Source organism: Lonchura striata, chromosome 5, assembly GCF_046129695.1.
Source record: "Lonchura striata isolate bLonStr1 chromosome 5, bLonStr1.mat, whole genome shotgun sequence".
In the NCBI taxonomy this organism is placed as follows: Eukaryota; Metazoa; Chordata; class Aves; order Passeriformes; family Estrildidae; genus Lonchura; species Lonchura striata.
This window is the reverse complement of record NC_134607.1, coordinates 23,153,210-23,178,144: the sequence shown is the minus strand read 5'-3', so window position 1 is coordinate 23,178,144 and position 24,935 is coordinate 23,153,210. Positions and strand designations below refer to the sequence as shown.

General features: G+C 50.7%; 1 protein-coding gene and 1 long non-coding RNA gene across 3 annotated transcripts in view; one reads left to right on the top strand and one right to left on the bottom strand.

Annotated features, from left to right (window-relative positions):
- The window catches only part of LOC110483878 (uncharacterized), a 47,058-nt gene continuing 22,123 nt past the window's right edge, over positions 1–24,935 (bottom strand). The window contains exons 2-4 of the long non-coding RNA XR_002467648.3: positions 10,993–11,087; positions 859–930; positions 1–330 (exon numbers count right to left, since the gene is read on the bottom strand). This is a non-coding gene — a long non-coding RNA (uncharacterized LOC110483878). The remainder of the gene's footprint in view (positions 331–858; positions 931–10,992; positions 11,088–24,935) is intronic.
- Positions 7,725–16,517, top strand: C1QTNF6 (C1q and TNF related 6). Of its 2 annotated transcripts, XM_021554095.3 has the most exons (4): positions 8,135–8,399; positions 9,745–9,813; positions 12,265–12,502; positions 14,104–16,517. In XM_021554095.3, exons 2-4 carry the CDS (start codon positions 9,781–9,783, stop codon positions 14,649–14,651), a joined length of 819 nt encoding a protein of 272 aa, XP_021409770.1. In that variant the 5' UTR covers positions 8,135–8,399; positions 9,745–9,780; the 3' UTR covers positions 14,652–16,517. The 2 variants fall into 2 exon arrangements, with proteins under 2 accessions (XP_077639515.1, XP_021409770.1); XM_077783389.1 differs by lacking the exons at positions 8,135–8,399; positions 9,745–9,813 and adding an exon at positions 7,725–7,979.

Here is a 24,935-nt window from a genome sequence, read left to right as displayed (position 1 = left end):
TAGCGTTAAGAAGCAGACATTCTTTATTTGGCTGGATGCACAAGGGGGTATCTCCTTCAAAATATCATGCATGCTGAGTACAAAAAAAGCTCCTATTTATGTACTATATTTTACATACATGCTCATTGATTTTCCCAGTATAAACATACATATGATCTTAAGTTCCCCAAAACCATTAACATATTTTCCCTCTCCTTTATGTATGTGTTCTTCTGTCCTGGGAGTCACGTGGTGGTCCCTTGTGGTTGGTGACCCCAAAGTTATACCTGACTGCCTGGTGAACTGGTAAAAGTTGGCAAAACTGGGCTGGTTGCTTTCGAGTTCTTCTTCCTACAGAATAAACATTGTGCAGTTCCATAGTCAGTGGCTTTTGAAGAATAACCATTGTATTTGCCACCAGGAGCAAACTATTTTTCTTCTGGCAATGCCAGGTAAAGAGCAGACTGCATTTAGGGAGAGCTGAAGAGGTGATGGGCACTGAGAGTACAGAGAAGCAAGGTCAGCCCTAGAGCGATGATCTGCCCTTAGATGATCCAGCTTTGGAGGGCATAGGCTGCCATCTCATGGTGGAACCTTGAGGAAGTCCCCAAATGGCATATACCACATATAGGCAACCTGGTGCCTTGACTTATAAACATGAGAAATGGTCTACCTTAAAAGATTAACAGAAAGGAGAAATGTCTACAGCAAAGACATACCAGCCAGTTGCATGCATGGCTGGCCGTTCTCTAGTTCTTCAAAAAATCTTGGGGACTGATTTCCTGCCTGTGCTGGTAATGGTTAGAGACCACTTACTGCTCAAAACCCTCCTCTTTCTTTTCAGAGCTCTGGGATTCTGGGCAGGATGATAAGACTTACCTGGTAGAAAAAATTGGAACATTTCTTTCCTGCACCTCGCATTCCTCAAGGTTCTCCTGGTGCTTCTGCACCCTGGTGGGAGGTAACAAGTGTAGAGAAGAAGACAATGAAACATGAGTTGGAGGCAGCATTTCTTTTCTTCTCCTTAAGCTTTACTATAAATAAACAGTCTCTGGACTTAGAGGACCAGGTGGGCAAAACTGTTCCGTGTGTTTAGGGGAGATATGTGTTTAGGTATAGATATGGCTCTCCTGAGAATACACAATGTCTTTGAGTTGAGTCGATCTCTGTATGGAGTCATGTTTGGCTGATACAGGAGGTGAAGGCATCTCTCAGTCCAGGATGGGGGCAGGAAGCAGACAGAGGTCAGGGGATCTCCAGTGTGTGAGCACTGTGGTTGTAAAGAGTATGGGCAATACTAGGAACTGACTTACCCTGTGGGAAGTGGTAGAGTATTTGGTGAACAAATGAGGTGTCTGCATGTGCACAAAGGTAGCTGTAAGCAAAACTTTGTTCCCTGGACTGCACATGTTTGGGGATGGCTGAAGAGGACCAGAGACCAAGGAGTCAGGACTGGTGGGGTGCCAGTCCTGGGCACTGATGCTCATCTGCGGAGGGTGTGCACATATGTGCAGGGCTACCTGCGGGGGTATGCATGTGTGTCAGTGTACACTAACACAGATGAGGGAGTGTGTTTATGTAATTACAGGATGTTTAATTGCAGATACAAGTGTTTGGATAAGAGTTGGAGAGCAAGTGTGCTGCTGTGGAGTTGGATGAGTGCTTACTTCTGCACACTGTAGGTGGGCCCATCTGAGTGTGCAGGCTAGAGGAGCAGCACTGTACAAGGGTGGGTGGGATGAAGGTCTCCCTCTCCACTTTGGCTTCATTCCTGCAGCTCTGCTAAAATATCCATCCCCACACTTTTAGCTTCTATTGAATGCTATTGCTAAGTTACAGCCACCGAAATGACCCTCATACCACAGCCCTTTGGGCAGTTTTCTCTACAAACAATTTTGAGAAATGGGGAGGAGGGACCCACCAGAAGTATACATGCCTCCTGAGGTCAGAAGGTGTTGCAGGAGGTGACTTGTGGAGCATCAATTATGGGAGCTGGCTGGGTAATGGAAAGATGTCTCACAGATCACTTGAGAAAAGGTAAGAGAAGGTAAGGGGTGGCATGGGGTTGGGTGTGCTGGGACAGAAGCCAAAAGACCTGGACTGGGAAGCAGAACAGTCTTCAGTAGCTGAGGATCGTGGGAACAGAACTACTTTATGAGGAAGCAAAAGTCAAGGTCATGCAAAGGCAATGTGAGAAGACATGAAGGCCTGGCAAGCCTAAGAACTGCAGTGCAGGACATCCGACTTTAGATAAGGATTGTCACAGGGTGTCAGATGAACAGACATCTCCTAGCCAGGTTAGATAGCAGAGGAAGGGTAGGCAGGGACTGCAGACACAACCAACCAAAACACATTCAACTGTGCCCTCAGCCACTGCTACTGCCATCACCCCCATGACAAAGATTGTCCCCCTGAAATCCTACATCCTCATGTTTCCTCTTTAAGCCTGGGATGTTGGTGCCAAGCTGTCCATGCCTGCAGGCTCAGCCTCGGGAGCTGAGCTGCCTGCCAGACCACACAGGAACTGCTCAGCTGCCCTTACAGCACTCCCCTGAGCATCGACAGTCAGACACCCAGGTGTGCAGGCTCAGCTCATGTGGAAAAGAAAGAGCGTGGTGGCCAGTTGCTATCTTCTGCTATGTCTTTACATCTTTTTCCCCTTCAATCAAGGCATCAGCTTCCCACACCATGGGCCCCAGTCAGAAAAGCAGCCAAACTATTCATGGGCGTGGGATAAAGTTCGTTGGACTAAAAAAAGCCTCTGTTTTAGTTTCTTGGGGAGCTCCCGCAATATTCACTGGATGAAACACAACCAAGAAATCCTGGCAGAATAAGGATGGACTGCCAAAGCTTTTGCCTCTATAAGGGGCAGCAAGTGGTGGAAAGATTAAAATGGTCAGATAGATGGACAACACAGCACTTTAAACTCCGGTCTGTGTTGCTTCTCTTGCAGAGAAGAGCAGAGCCACGTGAATGCTGGACTCCCCTGGCAGAGCAATCCCAGTAGGACAGAGCAGAGACTGTATTATCTGAGGAGCTTGTAGCACTGCTTGTGGTTGATGACCAGGCACTGAAGAAGATGTGATTGTGATCAAGGACCTTGCAGGAAGCAGCTCAGGAGGATGGGGGGCAGATAGAGGATGGGTTTCCTTATCCATGGAGTGGCAGCCCAGCTGCCGTGGGGAGATGGGGGGAGTTCCCCAGCTGCCAATATATTTAACATAGACAGTCTCCTTCACCACTAAATGGAGCTAAGACTTCATTTCACATGCCTTTGCAGCTCCATCTGCTGCAAATCACCATTCAAAAAACTCCTTCGACTGGCTGGCTCCTTAAAATACCAACATTCCTTAAGAGCCCAAGTACTGCAATGCCAGCACCAAGCAAGTGTGCCAAGGAGACATCATTTTGACACATGGAATCTGGGCTCCCACCAAGGCAGCTCTGCAGGCCTGTGTGCTGGGGCAAACAAAATGTGTTCCAGAGAGATCTGAAAAAAAAATAATCTTTAGATGAAATAGTGGTTTAAAAGAAAAGAGACACAAGCATCACATTTTTCTATGTTGTGTTTTCTTCACCCCCTTAGGCTGTATCCTGTTTTGCAGTGACAAATTGGGGAAATAAAAAATGAAGATTAACAGAAAATAAGACTGGGGGAGGGGAAGGAAAAGGTATTGTCCAAAATTCATGAAGAGAAAACAAATACCACAAAATTCTTCAAATTATCACCACTGATTTAAAGGTTGGTTTTCATAGGAACAGGCATTTGGAATGATGATCAGGAGGTCGCTGCCTCCTGACCCCTGCTCTTTCCTCAGCACTGTCTCCCTGTTGGTGAATCCCCAGAGTTTTCTGTGGTAATGGCATTAATCTGACTGCCCTTGTGATCCCTCTCCTTAACGATGCTGTGGTTGACTCTGGGCAACCCAGAAGCCATGGGGACCATGTGCTAAATGAAAGTCTGGATGTGTTCAGGGGGGATTTGCTCCAGTCAGCTATGGAAAAGAGCTTTTCTATTCTGGGTGCAGAGACACAGAGATAAGGGCACCATCAAGCCCTGTGCTGCACAAAAGGTTTCATTCTTGTCACGTAGTGATCAGAGCTGCAAGACTAGAAAGGGCTGCAATGATTTCAGCAGCATTGTGCAATCCTCTTCCCAGCAAACGTGTGATTACAGATGGGGTGATAGAGACACAGGGAACCCATTCTGTCAGAGTGTCTGTGCACACACAACAGAGCATACAAGAGCGGAGATAAACATTTGTGTGTGCTGTGTATGCATGCATGCAAATGAGTGTTTATTGCACGATTGCATGTGTGTGTGTGTGCATGTATGTGGATGTGTGTAAACACACAGACATATTCATGCCATGCATGGATTCAAGCACAGGGCCATGCATGCAGGTGCCCACACACCCAGACCTGTGTGTACCGCTCAGCCTAACCTCAAACACCAAGAACATGGCACATTCAGCTTAATGCATGCAGGCTCAGGCTGGGAGAGGGCAGCTGCACCTTGCCAAGAGCCCTCCACACACACACACACACACACACGCACACACACACACCAAGCCTAACCACACAACACTGGTCTGGGGCAGCTGCTGACCTGGTCAGTGAGACCTTTTTGCCCTGCAGTGGATCTTCATGAGGAAAACTGGAAGGGTGGTGAATTTGTGATGGCAGAGGGGATCCAGTGTGGAGAACCGAGGGTGTGTTTCCAGGCTGTTACCAACACAGCCCACACATAATGTCATTTGAAGCTGTTGTTAGGGCGCTGCTGTATTTGTCATCAGCAGGGAATCACAGCAGCTCAGATCAGGCAACAGCAAAACTGTCCAGGCTATGTTCTGCTTTCTGCTGTTGTATAGGGCTGTGGAACAAGGGGGTGTGTGGAGTGGGCAGGAAACACCGTTGTAATGGAGTAGCCTCTAGAGAAAAGAGACAGGGAAATACAAAAAGGGGAAACACCTTTAAAAAGAAGATGCTCCTAGCTCTCCTGAGGACCCGACAGAGAATTGAAATGCTTTATCTGCTCGAACGAGTGGAAAATATGCAAATATTTGCTCATGAAAAATCGCTGTTCTTTGCCTTCCCAAGCATAAACTATGCAAACGCTACACACCACGCAGCCGGCTCACGCAGATCTCACACTCAGCACGTCATGCACAAACAGCCACACGCGCACACCCAGTGCGTCAGTGCAGCCGGGCCAGGACACGTGCCTGGGCCGCAGCACCGCAGCCCTCTCTCCATGACAAACAGGGCTGCGGGGCGCGGCAGTACGGATGCAAACAGTGCCTGGGGAGGCAGTGCCCCGCCGCGGCTCCCCGCGGTGCTCTGGAGCCGCAGCGGCTGCGGAGCTGCGGGCGGAGGGGACGGGAGAGCCCATCCCGGTCCTGCCTTGCTCTCGGGCACGCGGGACACCGCCGGGGGACACGCAGGGGGCGGGAGGGGCAGCGCGGGGTGGCGCCGAGCGGCGCGGGGGACGCGGGGATCGCGGGGGACGCGGGGATCGCGGGGATCGCGGGGGACGCGGGGATCGTGGGGATCGCGGGGATGGTGGGGATCGCGGGGGACGCGGTGGACGCGGGGGACGCGGGGATCGCGGAGGACGCGGGGATGGCGGGGGACGCGGGGATCGCGGAGGACGCGGGGATGGCGGGGGACGCGGGGATCGCGGGGGACACGGGGATGGCGGGGGACGCGGGGATCGCGGAGGACGCGGGCGCTGCGCGGCGCGTCCTGCAGAGGGGGATCGGACACCGGCCGGCAGCCGGGGATCGCGGCCGGGCTCCTGCCCTTCTCACGGGGTAAGCACTGTGCTGCCAAGCGGCGCTGGAGCCCCTCCGTGCTAGCCCCCCGCGGGTCAGACATCCAGAGGGACCTGCGCGGGCATGAGAGGTGTGCACTCGCAGCACAGAGAGACGCTTGTGTCCTGGCTGCATCAAAAGAGACGTGGCCAGAAAGTCGAGGGAGGTGATCCTGCCCCTCTACTCCTCTCTGGTGATACTCCATCTGGGGCCCCCAGTATATGAAAGACATAGACCTGTTGGAGCAGGTCCGAGACAACAGTGATGAAGATAATCAGAGGGCTGGAGTATCTGTCCTATGAAGACAAATTGAGAGAAATGGGGCTGTTAGCCTAGAGAAGAGAAGGCTCCATGGAGATCTTATAGTCCCTTCCAGCACCTAACAGGAGACTCCAGGAAAGCTGGAGAGGGACTTTTCACAAAGGCATATAATGATAGGACAAAGGGGAATGACTTTAAAATAAAGGAGGTCAGGGTTAAGGAAATGAGGATAGTGAGACACTGGCACAGGTTGCCCAAAGACACTGTGACTGCCCCATCCCTGGCAGCATTCAAGGCCAGGCTTTCAGCAATCTGATCCACTGGAATATGTCCATGTCAGGGGGCTTGGAATTAGATGATCTTGAAGGCTGTTTCCAACTCAAACCACCCTTTGATTCTATAATTCTGTCATGTCAGTCTGGTTCCTGTAGTGGAAAGCACCCCTCACAGATCCAAGAATTTGTGAGCTCTAAACACCAGCTTCCTTGCCCATCCACCTGTCCACTCATGCCCCATCACCCTCCACAAAGTTTTTCTTTGGTGAGAAAGCTCATGGCTATCTCTGAAGAAAGTTTTCTCACCAAACTGCTGAGCACCTGTCTCAGCACTCCTTGTGAGAGCTGATATGCCCTGAGTAGTGATCTACTGTTAAGTGATACAAGCAGGTCTGGGAGTGTGCATAGGAGAGGATGGCAAAGGAGTAAAATTTTCGGGGTCTACACTGGAGTGGATGGGAGGAGGGGGCCTTCAGGTGCATGCAAATGCAGAGAACCAGAAAGCAGCAGGCTTGTCTGAAGGTTATTTTTAAGAACTGATTCAAACAGGCTGCAATGTCACCTGGTATATCCCACCCAGCCAAGCTGCTGGATCTAGATGTTCACAAGGCAGCAAACTCTTTCTGGTTGCAGTAGGGATAGTCCTTGTAATTATACGTCAGAGTTTGGGGGGATACCAGCACAGTTCTTTGGACTCACAGGCAGAATCACAAGGCAAAGGTAAGAGATGGGACACCCAAATTGGGAAAGCTGCTGGTGAGGAGAGGGGCAGCCTGAGTGATGCTGTGAGGCATCTCCAGCTGATGCAGCTTGTGAGCCAGCGTCTGATTCCTTCTCTGCTCAGCTGTGTCACACAAGGACTGGCTGTGGGGGCACTGGGAAGTAGAAGACAAGCTCACACTTTCAAGCTCAGTACTGGAGACTGCCAGGTCTAGCAACAGCTTTGCTCAAGCAACGAGTGCAGGTGAACAGTTCTTCCAGCTGCTCCTCAGCCACGTGGCATTTCAGCAATGCACAGCAAAAAAATAAAAAAGCAGAGGCTCTGCCAGGCCTTGATCTCTGTGTGAGACAGGCCAGGCCGCCAAGCAGCACACAGCAGAAATCCCTGCTGGCAGAAGTGCCTTCAAACTCAGCAGCAGCCTGCATAAAGCCAGGGAATGTGTCATTTCTGCTTGGTCCAGGCCCCACATGGGCAGAAGCCTAAAGAGAAATGCAGCCATGCAACTGACATCTAATAGTCTGCCCATCCTTAGAGATGTAGAAAATATTCTGGGCCACTGATTTTGAACCAGGCTGGCTCTTGAGTAACAAGGGCTGAGTGTTTCACAAGCCCTGTGCACAGACATGGAGTCCACAGGCTAGAAAAGATTCATCTAATCAGAGAATCACAGGATAGTTTGGGTTTGAAAGAACCTTTAAAGGTCATTTATTCTTCCCAGCCTCTAATTCTGCCTGGCCAGAGATGATCAGCTATTCTGGTACAGCAGTGACAGCTGCTGTTACAGGATAACCTGAGGGCACCACAAATTACTGAAGCAAAAAACCACATTGCCACCTTTTAATGTTTCGGGTGTACCCCTCCCCATTTACAGGCACTATGGAAGGGCAAGGCAAAGGTACCCAGGAGCAGCCAGGCTGCAATGGAGAGGAGGCAAGTGCAGAGAGCAGTGCTGCTGATCCCTTCCCAGCTCTTGAAACACGTGTGAGCTCTCTCTCCAAGGGTAGTAACAGCAGTAGCCAAAAGCCTGAACTTTGCTTCCAGAAGGAATCAGCTGTTGAACTGAGCAAATTGTGATGCTGGGTGGGTGGAAGAAGGGAGGGAGGAAGGGAGGGAAGAAGGGAGAGAGGGAGGGAGAGCCAAGCCTGACACGGACCAGAGCAGGAGGGGAGGCACTCACAAAGGCCTTGGAGGCAGGATGAAAAAGACAGTAATTACATAAGAGCACTTGGCGAGCATCTGGCTGGAGTCAGCCGGCCCCGCCGGCCCTCCCTCCCGCGCTGCTAACCAGGAGCAGCTGAGGATACGGGATACCGATAACTCAGCGCCGGACCCCTGCGGAGGGGAGCGGAGGTAAGAGGTGCTCCGCTTCCCCTCCTGCCTTGTGATGCTCTAGATTAGGGGCAGAGGAGTGGGGAGCATGGGGAAGGAAAGGCAGCTGTGGAGGAGAAGCAGCCAGGAAGGGGAAGAGAAGCAGATCTTCCTCTGGCTCTTGGTCAGATGATACCCCTTCACTTTGGAGGTTTGGTGAGGGAGGAGCTGTGAAGGGTGAGTGTTTGTGTGTGGACGTGTGCTGTGTATATGCAACAGGGCAGATGATCCACATGTGCCACAGGGGAGCTGAGCTGTACACAGGGGTTAGAGAGGAGAGAAAGCATCAATTTCTTTCTCCATACCTGTGCTAGAGGGGGGTAATAGGATCGATGTAGCCACTGAGGTAGAGACAATCTTTGTCCCCCTACTTTGCCAGTGTTGTGGTGGGTACAAGAAAAGGGAGGAAATGGAGGAGGAGGAGAAAACAGCTTCTTTTGAGTGAGGATCATTGCAATATAATCTGGACAGTGCTTGCCTGGGCTGCCTCCAAGGCAAAGTGTGTGATGAGGGAGAGAGAAGATTGTTTGGTATACAAAGTGCTCTCAGGCTTGAGCTGCACTTTAAAGCATGTCTGGCAGAGGTTTACTGGATAGAATTCTCAAAATCTCCTGTAAATGTGACTGCCCTGGCAAAATATTGCTGGTACACACTGTTCCCTTTGGGGAGCAGGGCAATATTACCCTAGCAAAAGTGTCTTTACTGGCATAAACTTCTGCCCAGCTGGGCAATGCCACCAGAGCACGTCTTTGTTTGCTGGCTCCTGGCAGGTCCCTATTCAGCCCAGCTGAGACATTAAATACAAAGTCCTGCTCGCTCCCCACTGTGAGCTGTTCTTGCAGTCAGATGAGATACAGGCAAAGGGCCCAGCTGATGAGATCCCCCATGAAGAACATCTGCTTGGCTGTGAGCAGCTCAGGAGTGCAGATGGAAATGTGGGACGGAAATGAGGACAATGGCCTCCCTGCTACCTGTTTCCCTTGGAAAGGTGAAAGAGGCCAGGCATAAGGCCAAGAACCCCAAGTGGGTAATGTCATGTTTGGAAATAAGCCAGGCAGGAAAACCTGAGCAAGGCACTGCAGAAGCTTTTCTGGGACAGAGAGGGACTTTGTCTTCCATATCAGTTTCCAAGTTTTCATGCACCCCAGAAAATCTTCTTGCCTTTAATAGTACTGTCAGCTGCCAAAATTTCCACCAGCAGGAGCCAGGAGTAGACAATACAACTCATCACAAAACCCCTCTTCTGTCAGCTGGTAAGGCTCCATTAGCAAGAAGTATTGCCCTAACCTTTTCCCCCCCCACCCCCTCCCCCCCATTTCCCAAACAGGGAAACTGAGGCACAGGCAAACGTGGACAACTTGCAATGGATTTCATTGCACGTCAGTGCTGGAGCCTGGTAAGGAACTCATGCACTCAGTAGTGCATTTCTCTGTCCTCTTCCTGCCCTGGTTGGAAGGCATGTTCACTCCATGTTCATTGAGCTCCAGGCTGACAGGCAGCCTGAGAATATCTCCAGGCCTCCCAGCCCCCATTCTTCCCTTCCCCCTCAGCTCACAGTGCATATTTTCCCAGAGTTTTCCGCTTGCTTCTCCAGTGGTTCTGGGGTCCTGCCAAACGCCAGCCACTCTCTGGGAAGCAGGGCCTCCCGTTCCTAAACCAAACAAATGGGAGAAGGGAAACAGGAAAAAAAAAGTCCCAGCACACGTAGACACACTCAAAACCCGATTCCCCTTAGAAACCTTGGAGCCTTCTGCAGCTCCTCTTGGAAATTGCAGGAGGCACAGTGCTGACTTGGCATTTCTGACCCCTGCAGAACAGAGATATTGTCCATGCTTCCTCCTGCCTTCAAAGACCTGTATGTGCACACCCCCCCATACCCCCCCACCCCACACATACCCAGAGTATAAACACCCAGGTCAGTTTTGGTGCAGGATAGAATCTTCTAATCCTCTTCCCAACCGACTCTGCTGTGTGAGAAAAATTTCCCATCCCTCCTACCCTGCATTCTTCTCCCCTCGAAAATGCCCTTCATTCCAATGCTCTGGTGCATCCACATCATGCTTACCCCAAAGGCACAAGCTTGTCAGCTTGGCGCCAAGCTGGGGACAATGGTCACAGCCAGGGTTTGTTTCCAGATCCCCAGTTTTCCTGGCAGGCTGCTCCCAGCAGCCAGGCACACCCCTCCCATCCAAAAAGCTCAGCCTGGGACCTAAACATGGGATGTGACCGGGGGATGACACGTGCTGGAGCACAAGGCTTGGGGCTCTGCCCAGGCAGAGGGGATGACCAGAGAGGAAAAAAACTGATGCCTCTCCCAGTTGGCGGCTGCTCCTGCTAGAAATATCATGCCTGGGGCAAGAGGCCACAGTGATGTGCAGGAAAAACAATGCAGGAGAGAATGAAAGAAAAGAGAGAGAAAGAAAAGTTTGGGGACTATAAGGGGGTCAGGCACAGCTGGGGAGAGAGCATGGCCAAGCATGGCCATGGGACAAGGGACTAGCACAAAGGACTGAGGGCAGAATTCTGTAGCATACTGCCTGAAGGAAAGTGTGTCTCTTGCACCAATGCACCTTACCTTGTGCATCCTGGGGTGCCAAGGGTGGGACACGATCCTGCTGCTGTCCACCCCTTGCACAGGGCACAGCCTGCGCTGCCTGCATTTTTTGCTGGCTGGAAGCGAAAAGGCAGAGAACAAAACCAAACTAACAACATGTACAAGGAAAAGGCGCTTCCTAGGAAAGAGTTAAAAAGACGCTGAAACCCAAGCCGGTTTAGGATGGAGAGCACCCAAAGCCAGGGAGGGAGAGGAGAGGGGAGGGAGCCGGTCTAAGCCTGGCTCGAGCACCCAGCCAGCGCCGAGCAGTGCCTGTGCCAAGGGCCGGCTTCCTTAAAGCCATGGGCGCGGGGGCCTGCCCTGCCGGCGGAGGGGAGCCGGCGGGCAGGGGCTGGGAAGCGGAGAGGGGAGCCTCTGGCCCCCGGGGTGAGCAGCTGCGCCGTGCCGGGGCAGGCAGCGGGATGGGGGACACGGGCTGCGAGAGGGGCTTTCTCAGCTGCTTGGCGTGTCTGTCTTTCGTAAGCATACTTCTCTGCAGCCTGCAGAGCTTCACGTCCTTCAGCCTCGGCAGCGAAGCAGCTCCCCTCTGGTCTGCCCAAAGGCTGCGCTGGGGAGCCGGCTGTCCCCTTGGGAAGGTGCTGGGGCTTGCCTGAGAACACACTGGGCATGGGTGGGAGGGGACCGAGCTGCCAGGACGGGTGGGATTTGGTGAGGGAAAGGAGGGGGCTGAAGTTCCCAGCCCACAGGAGAAGAGGCATCTCTTCTGGGACATGGGGATTTTGGGGTTAGATTCCTATAAAGAGTTGATATGCAGTGATAGGAGAGCTGGAGAATTTTTTTACAGCGCTTCCCACAGATTGAGCAGCCTACCAAAGCATGCTTTTGCTCAAGAGCTGTTGAGGTTGGACTCAATGACCCTAGAGGTCTTTTTCAATCTTAACAATTCTATGATTCTGTCTCCTTCCTCTATCCCAGCCTGGGGACTGAATATTCTAGTGGCTTAAATGGTTTGCCTAGTCAGCATCAAGCCTTGGCCAAGGGTCAGCACTGAGTCTCCACTGGCCTGGGCAGAAGGGCGTGGGGCATCCTCTTGGGCCATGCGGTTGCCGCCCAGATTGCAGCCTTGATCAGCATGTAAGCTCCCTCCACAGGACAGTGCCATTTCATCCCCCCCCCCCACCCCCCCCCCCCAGCTCCAGCCACAGAAAGATGTTTTATCATGATCTCTGTTCCGTCCTTTATGTCCTCCCCCTTCTTATACCTCACTTTTGGCACTTCCTTGTATCTTCCCAGGTCACCATGGATATAACCTACCTGCGCACATCCCTGACCTTCCTTTTTCTCCCTCTTGTTGTGTTTGGGGCACCCGCTGATGAACCCAACCTCACAGAACCAGGCCCTGGTGCTTGCAAGCGCTGTTGTGACTCACTGGACTCTTCTTCAGATACCCCACCAGTCCCTCCCAGCCACCACCACTTTCCCTACCCAGTGCCAGAGGTCCGTCCCTATATCAACATCACCATTCTGAAGGGTAAGTCTGCCCCGGGGTGCCAAGGCTGGCTCAGGGACTGATGGCATTGCAGTGGAGGTGACAGCTGGATTGCTGGCATGCTGGTTGTGCTAGCAGACCACCAGGAGCCATCCTGGAGGATAAGTGACCACACACACTGTGCCCAGGGTTTAGGTGTTTTGTGCTCTGATGAGGAGAAGCCTTGGTGGATGGAAGTCAGTGCTTTCTCTGCTGTGGTCTCTGTGTCTCAGGATGCTGCCTGCTACTAACTCTTCCTCCTTGCTAACACAGGAGTGGCACTGACAGTCTCTTGCCAAGCTGGAAGGACACATTCCTTTTCTCAGACTCACAGAGCCCTGTAGTGCCTGAGGGAAGGAACACTCCTTATCAACTGCAAAATAAGCATGTTTGGAGGACATTGGCACCCAGGGAGGTTGTGGGGAAACCTTATCCAGGTCTGTGGGTCATGTGCATTTGGGAGCCAGAGCAGGGCAAAGAGAAGCAGCAGTTACTTGCAAGCACCTCCAGGTTAAACTGGTAGTAGCCCCCCAGCTCATTCCACCCTGCAGTGACTGACCTGGCTAACGGGAAAGGGTTCCCTATTTTCAATCAGCTCTTCCCTTCAGGACTCCTCTTTTAGCCTTTGCTGTGGGCAAAAGCCTGCTCCCAGCTGGATGCTTCCACAAGCTTCTTGTAGCTCTATGGTTCATCTGGGCTAACTGGGAAGATGCTCTCCCTTCCCTGCCCTGCCTGGAAGTAGCTGCAGTCCATCAAAGTTCAGAAGGGCAGAGAGAGGCCTAGACTAGAGTGGGGTGTTGTAGGGGGCCTTCAATACCAGGGGATGGAGAGGAGGAAAAGAACAAGATACAGATTTTGAATGCTGTCACTTAGTGCTGGAGGCTGCTCTGAGTCCCATTTCTTCTCTGTATACACAGAGTACATTCTGGTGCTGGTCTCTCTGTGTATTGATGCCTGCCCAAGTGTGTGATGGGCAGTGCATACACTCTACGTTAGAACTGCAGTATTAATTATGTGAGATGCTCAAAGCATGCCAATATTGTGGAAGCACCATCCTTCTAAGTTGCAGTGCTCCATCTACCCAGTCCAGCTTGGATCTTTTCCCTCTGACCCACCCTGTTGTCCTTCCCTAATCATATTCCTCCACAGGTGTTAGCAGTTCTTTCCCTCCTCCAGCCTACAGCAAGACCAGTGTGGATCCTGTATGGAAAACTGGGTCATAGGAGTGGTGCGTGGATGGAAAGGCTGTGCTGGAGGTAAAGGAGTATGAGGGAGGAAGAAGAGGTCAAGAGCCTCAGTGCTACTTTGGACTGCTGGGCTCCCTCTGAGGCTGAAGTCTCCTAGGGAGATATCCTGGTGCTTCCAGCAGAACCGTATCATTTGGTGAACAGGGGATTCATTGGGGAAGAGACTCCAGTCACTCCCAGAGTTCTGCTAGCTCCTTTCCCATGAAGAGCAGTGGTATTGTGGCCCTCAGAAGTGTTCCTTCTTCTGGCGTTTCCCCATTCTTGTGCAATCCTCTGCCTCCTCATTAGGCTTTCTCACCACCACTTCCACATCTTCTGGTATCACACAGGAGTTGTATCCTCTGCTTCCTCCTGTAGGAGAGAAAGGAGACCGGGGAGAACCTGGGATGCCAGGGAAATGGGGCAAAGAAGGACCACGAGGCGAGCGGGGTGCCCAGGGCCAGAAAGGCAGTAAAGGACAGATGGGCGCAGCAGGAGACCCCTGCAAGCATCAGTACGCTGCATTCTCCGTTGGTCGCAAGAAAGCGCTGCACAGCAGCGAGGGCTTCCAGGTCTTGATCTTTGACACCGTCTTCGTCAACCTCTACAGCCACTTCGACATGTTCAACGGCAAGTTCTACTGCTCAGTGGGTGGACTTTACTATTTCAGCCTCAACGTCCACACCTGGAACTTCAAGGAGACCTACATGCACATCATGCGCAACGAAGAAGAGGCGGTCATCCTGTATGCCCAGCCCAGCGACCGCAGCATCATGCAGAGCCAGAGCCTCATGCTGGAGCTCCAGGAAAATGATGAGATCTGGGTGAGGCTCTACAAGCGGGAGAGGGAGAATGCCATTTACAGTGATGATGTTGATGTGTACATCACCTTCAGTGGGTACTTGGTCAAGCCCAGCATTGAATAACTCCTCTTCCTTAGGGCCTCTTAGGCCTTTTCCTTTTTCCTCTCTCTCTCTTTCTCTCTCTCTCTCTCTCTCCCTCTCTTTACTGCCCATAGCCACTGCAAATTCACTTGGAAATGGGCCTGTCAAATCTCAGGCACTGAGTATGAAACTTGCCACGCTGGCTCCCCCCTCACACTCTCTTGTAGCCAGACCTGTATCTGTCCACTTTACATCATGGCACTACCACCTCTTGCCCCTCACCTCATAACCCCAACTTAAGTTATTGGTTTCTACTCTATCTACCAGCAATCTGCCTCTGGCATTAGGGTTCTAGAGCAAGAGGAAAGCTAAAATGCTGTTCCTGGGCCTGTGTCCCTCCTTGGGGCTTCATACACAAAGGACTCCTGTGGACAGGGCTAGAAAGTCCCCACTGCTGAGGTACATCCTGTCTCCTCTCCATCCCAACTAGACATACCAGTTTTGAAGACTGAAACAAGGTCTTAATGTCACCTCTGATGTCTGTAGTCTGGAGAGCAGACTGGGGCCTGATGGTTTCCTGTAGCACAAGGAAGAGGTAGGAGCACTGGGAAAGGATATTCCAAAAATATATATTCCAAAAAGGGAACTGTTGGCCTTCTAAACTGGCTTTCCATAGACACTCTTGTGTGTCACAGACTCCAGGCTGGCCATCAAACCTATGGCTGGTGGGATTGTCCTCTGTGCCAGCTCTAGCTCTTCAAAGGGATGACGGGCCAGACACTTGGCCAGACCCTTCATGGGCCTCTGCCTTTGATTCAGTAGAGGTGACCATTCTGTTCTCACTAGGGATCACCAGTACAGAATGAGAGACAGGGAGGGAAACCTTGAAAACCCCTTCCCACACCTCCCCTGGGATGCCACTCAGTCTTGGCTCGTCAGCTATGGGAAGCTAGGCCAGAGAGTGAACCTGAATCTGCTCTTCTTTGGCAGAGGTGCCATTTCATTGTCCCCCTGAAGGTGGTTCTCCCACACTGCTATTGAAGGACCAGTGTTTCAGGGCCTGAGCTCGAGGCTGTAGGGGCAATTGCAGTTAAATCAATTCCAAACGTGGACAGGCTGCCACTTTTTTACGTCTGTGATGGAACAGAGATAGAGGTGAGACAACAGCACCTTGCCCAAGGGTTAAAAGCTTCCCTGCTGTATGCTCCATGCCCTTTTCTGGCAATCTCATCAGAGTAACTGAGAAAAGCATGTGGCTAAAACAAACCCTCGCTCCTTTTTGTCAGGTTGGAGATGTCGCAGTGAGAAAGGAATGCCAGTGGTAGGGTTTTCTAGTACTATTTATATTGGTCTCACACTGCTCCCACTTGCATCCCTCTGGAGGGGATGCTGCAGTCCTGGGGGAAGCAGGTGAGGCTGGCTCAGCACTTTAGGAAGCCTACTTCCACATGTCATTATGCTCCCTCCCATAAACAGCAGTGCCAAGACTTGTCTCCTTTTTGAGTCTCAGGGCAGGACAAGCAGGAGAAACACAGGTATTCCTCCTCTGCTCATCACTGGTCAGGAAATCTTCAGAGTTACCCAGGTTCTGCTGTCTCATTGATGAGCCACGGTCTCTGTCTATAGCACCTGGGAGTACCAGGGCTCTCCCAGAAGAAATGTGCATCATTATACAAGATTATACCTGGTACACACAGCTCAGGATAGCAAAGGAACAGGGACCAAGGCTAAATACTAAAACTGACCTTGAAAAAATTGCAGGGCATTTTCTCTCTTATCCTGTTTACTTGCTCTCAGTGCTTTTCTAAGGAAGCTGTACAGACTGCAGTGAGTTTCAGGAACTTTGCTCTGGATCCTCCCCACCAGTGTCAATGAGGCAATGGGTATAAAAACAAAGTTTCACTAAGGCAAGGCTGATTTTTTCACCAGGAAGCATGATGAAGGGATCCATATAAACTAAAGGAGACTGTGGGTTTCTTCCTCTCCCTTAGCAGGTCAAGTATGTGGAATTGTTCAGAGACAGGATTTCAGAGAGCAGAGGAAGCAGAAAGCTGGAAGTGATGCTTGGGACCAGATCCCTTTCTCTCTTCCTCAAAAGGCTGCAAACCCAAATTTAGTCAATTTACAGTTAATAGTGCCCCATGCCTCCCTGAAGAGAAGCAAGCCTCTCTAACACTGAATATCTCCATAAACAAGCTTCCTTCTTTCTCATTTCCTATTTGGTGATTGAATGCTGGTGGCAGGTCTCCTATGCTATCCATGAGCAGCCGGAGGGTGCCTGATGCACGTGAGAGAGGAGGGCTGGGGGACCAAAAGGTGTGTTTAACAGGCTTCTGGTGCTAAACAAGACGGCGTTCCCTTGGTGCTAAATCAGATTTCAGGAGCATTGGGTGCTTTCTGGAAAGTGTAGTAGGCTGAGTTGTGATGTACTCTGGAATTAATGGTGCTTTATGTAACAAAACCAAACAAACTCCAAGAATTTTGTATATATATATTTTTTTTTCAGTGGTATTAAACTTTTTTCCTTGGTTGTTTTGCACTTAAATCTGTTTTTCTCTCCCAACTGATTCCTTCTAGCTCTGGTTATTGATGAATGATGTGGTAGAAAAGACACTGGCCTGAAATTGGCAGGTACAAAGTTTAACTCAGCTCTGAAACTTTGGTGGGTAATCCTTGGCAATCTTGTATCTGTTCCCTTTGTGAATAACCATTACCTTAAAATATTAACTGCTTGAACACTTCTAATTATGACAACCCTCTCCCTTTTGCTGAAAAAGCTTTCATCAAATTAAGAAAAGTATTCTTTGAAGATTACAAAATAAACTCCCAGGACAATACAGTGCGTTGTAGGAATAGGCTTCAAGTACTTATTTATATGGAGGAAGGCTGGGTTAATCTTGGAGTTCTCTTAAGGGAGATCAGATCCCTTTATCTTATGAAATTTTTTTGCACATTCTTCTATCAAGTACTTGGTAAGCACTGTTTTCCCTATGACATTTCTCTTTTCTCTGCCAAGAGCTGAAGGCCAGGAAGTACAGTGTAGGAGGGATAGTAAACTGTTGATTGGACACTTGTGCTTCCTAATATTGGAATGAGTGGGAGTTCCAGAGTTAAGCTGGACATGCATATTTGGAAGACCTGTGTGTGATGAGAAAGGCCTGAGATTCAGGTCAGAGGTGGAAAGACAAGTAGTAATTGCTCATAAAGTTGAGGGAGAAGGGAAGACATGAGCAGGGACTGGAGACCTGTAAGCTTGAGTGAAAGATCTAGAAGGCTAGAACCCTAAGGACAGGGAGATGCCTTTTGGGGACTCAGTCTGAGTCAAAGAGGTACATGGGGTTTTGTTTATCATTTTTGGACTGAGGGGACTCCTGCCGAGGTAGAAGGATAGGCAAAAGAGCAACACCAGGTGCCCATATAGGACCTTCTGTTTTGAGTTTCATTTGCCTTCACATATTTTCTCCTGTGGTTTGATGTGTACCAGACACTTTTTTTGGCAAAGGGTGGAATACATAATCATACACATCCCTACAGGCCTCTTTGGTCCTGTGACAGGCCCAGAGCAAGAGCTATATATATATCCTAGTAAATGCAATAATCTGTCACATCAGAGCCCAGCCTTCTTCCCATTTTTTATTTACTTCAGAGGAAGCAGATAAAAATGTGTCCTAAGGAAGTGTAGTGGCTGTGTTTGTGCATGTTCTTGTTCCTTGAGGTGAGATGCTGGCAGATTGGAAGTGACTTTGTCACACTTACAAAAGGTGAGGAAAGGAAAGAGGGAGGGAGGGGGGACCGGAAATGTATAGCCAGATCTCCAAGAAAAGTTTTCTATGATTCAGCCTTTCAGCTTGCCACCTAAAGAGTCTCCTCAGCCAAATCCCTTGGGGCTCAGATGCACGGTAACAGGCAGGGTGTGTAGCTGGTGCCACCCATCACACCATGAATGAATGAATGCCTGTCCAGGGGGTTGCTGCAGGTGAGGCTCAGCTCAGGCAACATGGACCCTGCAATGCTTTGAAGGAACAAGGTGTAGAATGGGTCAGATCAGCCCTGCCACCCTGCCAGTGAGTGCACTCATGCCCAGAAGGCCATGAGACCATTCATTCATTCATTCAGGCCATGGAATGGAGCTGCCCTGTGGAATGTGATTCAGGGGTTGGGGACAGCCAGTATTTCTCGCCTGGACAAAGTGCCCTGGGATGCACAGCTACAGCACTACCCCAGAGCTGTGCCTATATTTTGCGCTGAAAGACTGATCCAAACTCTGCTGCAAAAGGCTCTGTGGACATGTCTGAAGTTTGTTCAAGGCATCTCTCATAGGGCTGTCCCTGCAAACTGCCTTCCTGAAGATCCGTAGTCTTGCACATGCGAAAGGAAGGGAGTGGGAGAAAGGACATGAAGTGCAGGACATGGTGCTGTCCCTGGGAAAGGAAGCACATGCCAGGGACAAGTCAGGAGAAGCTGAAAGCGCTGTAATAGCTCCTTGCTCTGTGATAGCTGTGGGAAAGGGGAAGAGAGAAGCAGGGCAAGAAAAGTATGAAGGAGGCCTTTGACCCTGCAGGTGGGCACAGGTGGATGTGCCTGCACCCAAAGCACCAGGGAGAGCAGAAAGCACAAGAAAGCAGGACCTGGCTGCACATCCCTTCAGAGCCTTTGTCACAGGAGGGGCAGTCACAGGAAGTGTCTCTGGCCTTGCCTCAGCTGCCAGCTGTGATGCAAGATCAGCCCCACACCAGTACACTATTCAGGGGCTGCCACGCTGTACTGGAGCAAGTTTCCCCTCTGCTGCAGCTCTCCTTTCTCCTCTCCCAAACCACCCAGACAACCTGCTTCATTCACACCTCAGTCTTGTGTATCTCCCAGGGTCCAGAGAGGGAGAGGGGGTGATGCAACACCCCATTCAGCATTGCCCAGTGGCACAAGCAGAGCTGCCACCTCCCTCCATCGAGCACATTGCAGCCAGATGCCAGCAGTGGATTCAGCCTGCCCAGACCCCCTTTTTCTCAACTTCCCTTTCCCATTGCTGGCAGGGATCTACCAGGATTTGAAGGGCTGGATGTGCACCCTGCTCAAGGCTATGTGGATGGTGGGGCACAGCTGCATTTGAGGGCAATTGTTCCACTGCCTCGTGTGGTGTGGCCCTTCTCTGACCACAGTGGCAAAGCAGGCACTTGCCCAGTCACGCCAGGCTTCGGAGGCCAGCTCGGTGCACACCCACACAGGTATACCCACACATGCCAACACACCGACCAACCTCATATGGACATCTCTCACCTTCCTGACAACGGAAACCATTGCCCTTTGCAAGCCTGGCTCACTCTGAAGATGCTATCAGGAGGTGGGCAGAGGGTGCTGAGGTTCCAGGCCTCTTTGGTACAAGCACAGCTCCCTCATCTAATGAAATGCATTCTCCTTCACCCACGAGCTCTCTGTGATCTCTTGCCTTGCAGTTACACCACAGTGAGGGCCAGGGCAGAAGGTTTAAATCAAAGGCTTCCGACAGTTTCTCATTCCACAGACCACCCAGTCTCTTCAGTTTGTGTCACTTAACTCACAAATGACCTGTGAATTATTGCAAAATTTCACACTTTTCCCAGTGCACTTTTCTCTCTTTGCAGCAGTTAAAATGGGAGGGAACAGGCTGTAGAGCTCTCGTCTTGGAGAAGCTAAGGAGTAGGGAACTCCCCATCTACCTGGGCAGGTTGTAAATAGAGCCCCGGGTGAGTGGGAGGCAGGAGTCTGTGTTCTTTCTGGATTCATTTTAACACACTTGCACCCGTTACCAGTGTGGGTGGGGACGGAGAAGTGCAGAGGTGCCTCCACTGCCAGTGTGAGCTGCAGTGCACTCCTGAGGGGCAGATGTGCCCAAGCCTCACAGGTGCACTCCTGAGGGCAGATGCAATACTTTGAAGTAGCCAGAGGAAGAAATGGTCCACGGGGAAGAAGGAAGACAATAGGTCTCTTATCTAACTGACTCACATCCTGCAGGCATCATTTTTACTGTTCTGATCCCTGTTCTGAAGCCCTGATCACTTTCCAGGTATTTGACACAACAATGCCCTAGAGCAAGCATCTTCCATGGGATGCCTGATGGTCACAGCATTATGTTTGTCCCACACATGCTTTTCTGGGTTTGTGGCATTCTCACATTGACCCCTACAGACACTTTTTTCTCCCCACATGGCCTCAGTTCTTTCCCTGAAATAGTGGAATGGGGTCTATTACTGGGAAGGACATTCCAGGCAACAAAGCCCTGTCACTTGCAGCCACAGCCAGCAATTCAGTAGATCTTTAGGGCCAAGGGTCCACAGGGTTACTATTTCACAGACAATTCAAAACACTTCTCAAGACCTTGCTTTGTCCCAACTCCCACTTTTCTATGTGTGGTGTGCTGGTGGCATTATTTTTGTCTTAGAGAATTATGCAGGCTTTGACAGCTGTACCACACAATTTAATTTTTTAAAATTCTATTTGTTCATTATATGGCAGATACTGAAGCACTCCCCTGACCCTCAGACAGGCTTCCTTCTCCTCCCTCATCCCCAATCCTGCAGCCATGGAGGCAGAGCATCTGAGCCTTCAGCTCAATGGGTAGACCAGGCAGGGACAGTAGTGAGTTGGATCAGCCCAGGACTCTCTTGTCTTGCAGGATGGCAACCTGAGCCCAAAGGAAATGGAGAGAGGATGAATGCATAGCCTTCTCTCTGCTGCAGGTCTTTTTTTTTTTTTTCTTTACTCCCCTCTCCTCCTTTACATTCCTATGCCAGTCCTCAGCAGTTCAAAGCAGCATGCAGAGAGCTCTCAGAGTGCAAAGTGCAGGGAGAGCAGTGGGAGGGCAGCTGAGGACGGAGAAGGGCGAGAGGAAAAGGTCAGTGACGAAAGCCCAAAGCGATGGCTCTCGGCTGAGCTGCGGCTTGTCCGTGGTGCTCGATTTGTACTCGGCAACAATTCACACATCTGGGGACCACAGCTCCTTCCACCGCCCACGCTCTTCCCTCCCCCACCAGGGGGCTGAGGCAGGGGAGGGGGAAGGAGGGAGAGATGCTGCACCAGCCTGCCAGCATCATTTCCAAGACCAAAAGGATAAAAACCCTGAGCAGTCCTTTCCATCAGCCACCTTCCCTCTGAAAACTGAGCATCTCTGATGAAGGAACGTGCTGCCTGCAAAGGGGGTGGGGAAAGTAGCAAGAAAGGGGGGGGATCTTTTGTGGTGCATGAAAGTCAGAACTGGAGAAATGTAGTGACACTCTCGTCCTTGAAACATAAAAGCAACAGTACATGTTTCCTATTAGAATGAAAGCCTCACCTAAGTGGGCAGTGGCTAAGAGAAGGGAGTCTGGTGCCTGTGGACACGTGCTGTCCTTGACCTGTTTCCAGAATAAGCATTCAAATGGAGCCAAGTGCTTGATGCCCCCCATGCTTCCCCCCTGGGCCTGAACTGTGCTCTGTGTGTGTGCTCGAATGTGTGCTCAGGTGCAAGCACAGGGCAGTGCCCCCACGGACATTCCCCACAGACTGCTCCAACTGCAGGGCACAGCACCTGCCCAAAATAGCCCTCCCAGCCCTGTGCAATTGCTCTTTGCAACTGCAGGGAGAGGGAGGGTGAAATTCTGAGCTGCTTCATGCTCTGTGCCCTTTCCTGCCTCTTATGTGGGAGCTACCAGAGCAACAGGGAACAGTGATACACAAAATGACATTTCTCCCCTGCCCATGCATGTCAGTCAAAAAGAAAAGAGGAGGAAAATGTAACCCTGTGTGTCTTTCAGTGAATTAAGTCCCATTTTCCCTGAGACATATACATCCCATTTCCCAAATAGGAGCACAGCCTGTGGAGCAGATGAGGTGAGCTGCAGCTTGGATTTTGTACTATGGCAATGAACTTGGCAGGTACCACATGGACAAGGTTCCATGTTGGATCTCTCAAGGAGTGTCTACAGTTCCTCAGAGACCACAGTGAGGAAAACAGTAGTGTCCATAGTGCTTGCTTTTCTTCCAAGTGGTGGTTCTCCAGGATCTTGTTAGCAGTCTCCACTATCATGCAGCCTTGCCTGCCCATAGACACAAACCAGTCTTTTCAATTGTGTGCAGCCTCCTGAAGCCACAAAGCCACTCTGCTGCAGGCAGTTCACCTCCGAGGAGGGCTCCACAGGAGGAAAATCCTCAGAGGAGCAATCCCAGAGGTAAAACTCTGGCAGAGGTGTGCTCCCAGCAGGGCTGGGGAACTCTGTGTTCTGAGCTGTTTCAAAAGGTCGTGGTACATCCCTTGAGGCACTGAAGTGCCTTCAAGTCCCTGGATCAGGTGGTCCACCTGAGCACCACTCTTCCCTTCCACTCCTTACACCCAAGTACACTGGCTTTTCTCATCAGACCTTCTGCTTCCCAAGGTGGGGAGCAGCAACCTTAGAGGGCAAATGAGGGGAGAGCTGAACCCAGGGAACCACAGAGCAGAGGGAAAATAGCTCTTCTGGCTGAGCCCAGGGGAGAAGGAGGAATGCAGCTCCTGAGCAGTGAGCTGTAAGGAGGCAGGAAGCTGCCTCCAAACAAGTAATTTCTGTTCAGGCATTTTAATGACATGAAAGTTAATAATTACTGCAGTCACAAATCAGTAACCCCCCAGAAGGGCTTAAGGGGGAGTAGGAGGTTGGCCCTTGGATAAGCATGACATCACCAACCATATTTTAAAACAAAATCAACAATCTAATTAACTCCCTTTCTTGAAGCTGCTGAGGCAAAGAGCTGAAGAAAACGGAGGAGCAGGGAGAGCTCTGAGCAGAATGGGGGTGGTGGCTGTAATGATTTTTTTCCTCTTGAGAAGGAAGGGAAATGTGATTAAACTGGAAGGAAGCCTTGATAATCAAAATACCTGAGGGTTTATTCTCAAGAATCTCCTTACAGTATCTTGTCTTGCCTTCAAGCAATTTTGAATGTACAATAAATCCCTAAATTCTTCTCAATTTATTAGGTCCGGAAGCTGTCATTGCTTCATATTAGGCTTGTCAAGGGTTTGTACCCTCTAACTTTAAACAGAGAGAGATGTAACACATTGACAGGCTGAAAAACAGAGCAGGGCTTTATCTCTCCAAGACTGCCCAGGTAATAAGGTAATGATTTCCCTCAAGGACAAGAGCAGCCACTGATGCTGAATAACAAATCAGCCAGCGTTCAGCTCATTACTTTGCTTGGGCATAAGACTGCTTTGTGTCCAGTGCTGCCTTCCTGTAGAACATGTCACTTGCACAAGCAATCCATCTTCAATACAGGTCTGTGAGCAAGTTCTGTAGGCAGTCTAGCCGTGCATATTCAGTATTCGATGCCAGGAGAATACTGGGATTTGCAGAGGCATGTCTAAATACTGCAAGTCAATAATGACCCTACAGACCTGGCTGTGATGCAAGACCCAGAGCCTGGTCTATGAATCTGTTTTTGAAGATGGGAAGGTGTCCTTTACGTCCTTTCTCTGCTGTGGAAATTGAGACTCAGAGAGGATGTGAGAGCTGTACACACATGATAATAGTCCCGTGGGTGCATACCTTCCTTCCAGTTCCCACTGCTGAATTTTCCATCACAGTGTGCCAGACTAAGACCATCTGCACACACAGGCACCATGATTAAGCTGACAGAGATCACTTGCCACACTGCTGTGGCTCAAATGCCTGCTGGGCCTCAGACACCATGTCCCCAGGCTCAGACAAGGGTGTAGGCAGTGGTCTTCCTCCATGTTGCTGAGCCAGGTGCAAGGTGACAGCCCAGGTCTTCCTTGAGAGTCTCCAGGGAGGGACTCTGGGTCTGAACAGCCCTTGTGGCACCATGAGCACTCATCAGGGAGACAGGCATCCACTCCTAGGAGCTCTCTTAATGCTCTGCTGCTGGGCTCCAGCCCCTCCAGCCAAAGTCCTGACACCATCTAGTCAAACCCAAACATAATGAGGAGCCAGGGGTCAGGTCCCAAGCAGGAGCATCTTGTGACTGTCCCGTGTTCCTCCTCATGAAATCATAGCAGTGTGTTCACAGCCAGGCAGGCTAAGAGTGAAACTGCTTGAAAATAGCATGCTCTCCCTCCCACCATTTCCCCCCCACTTCTCTAGGGCTCTGACCATCACTGTCAAGGAGTGAAAGTGAACACCTCCTCCATCACCTCCCACCTCTGGCCTCTAACTTGCCTCGAGTGAAGGTGCCTTCGAATGCTACAGACTCCTACCACTTTTGTCCATGTTCTTCTATAGCCTACAGGACTAGGGAATCCCTGCTTCTGAACATTTTGTGTATTCAGGTGTATATTTGACGTCTACTGCCTCTATCAGGCATGTCTATCAGGAAACTCTGTAG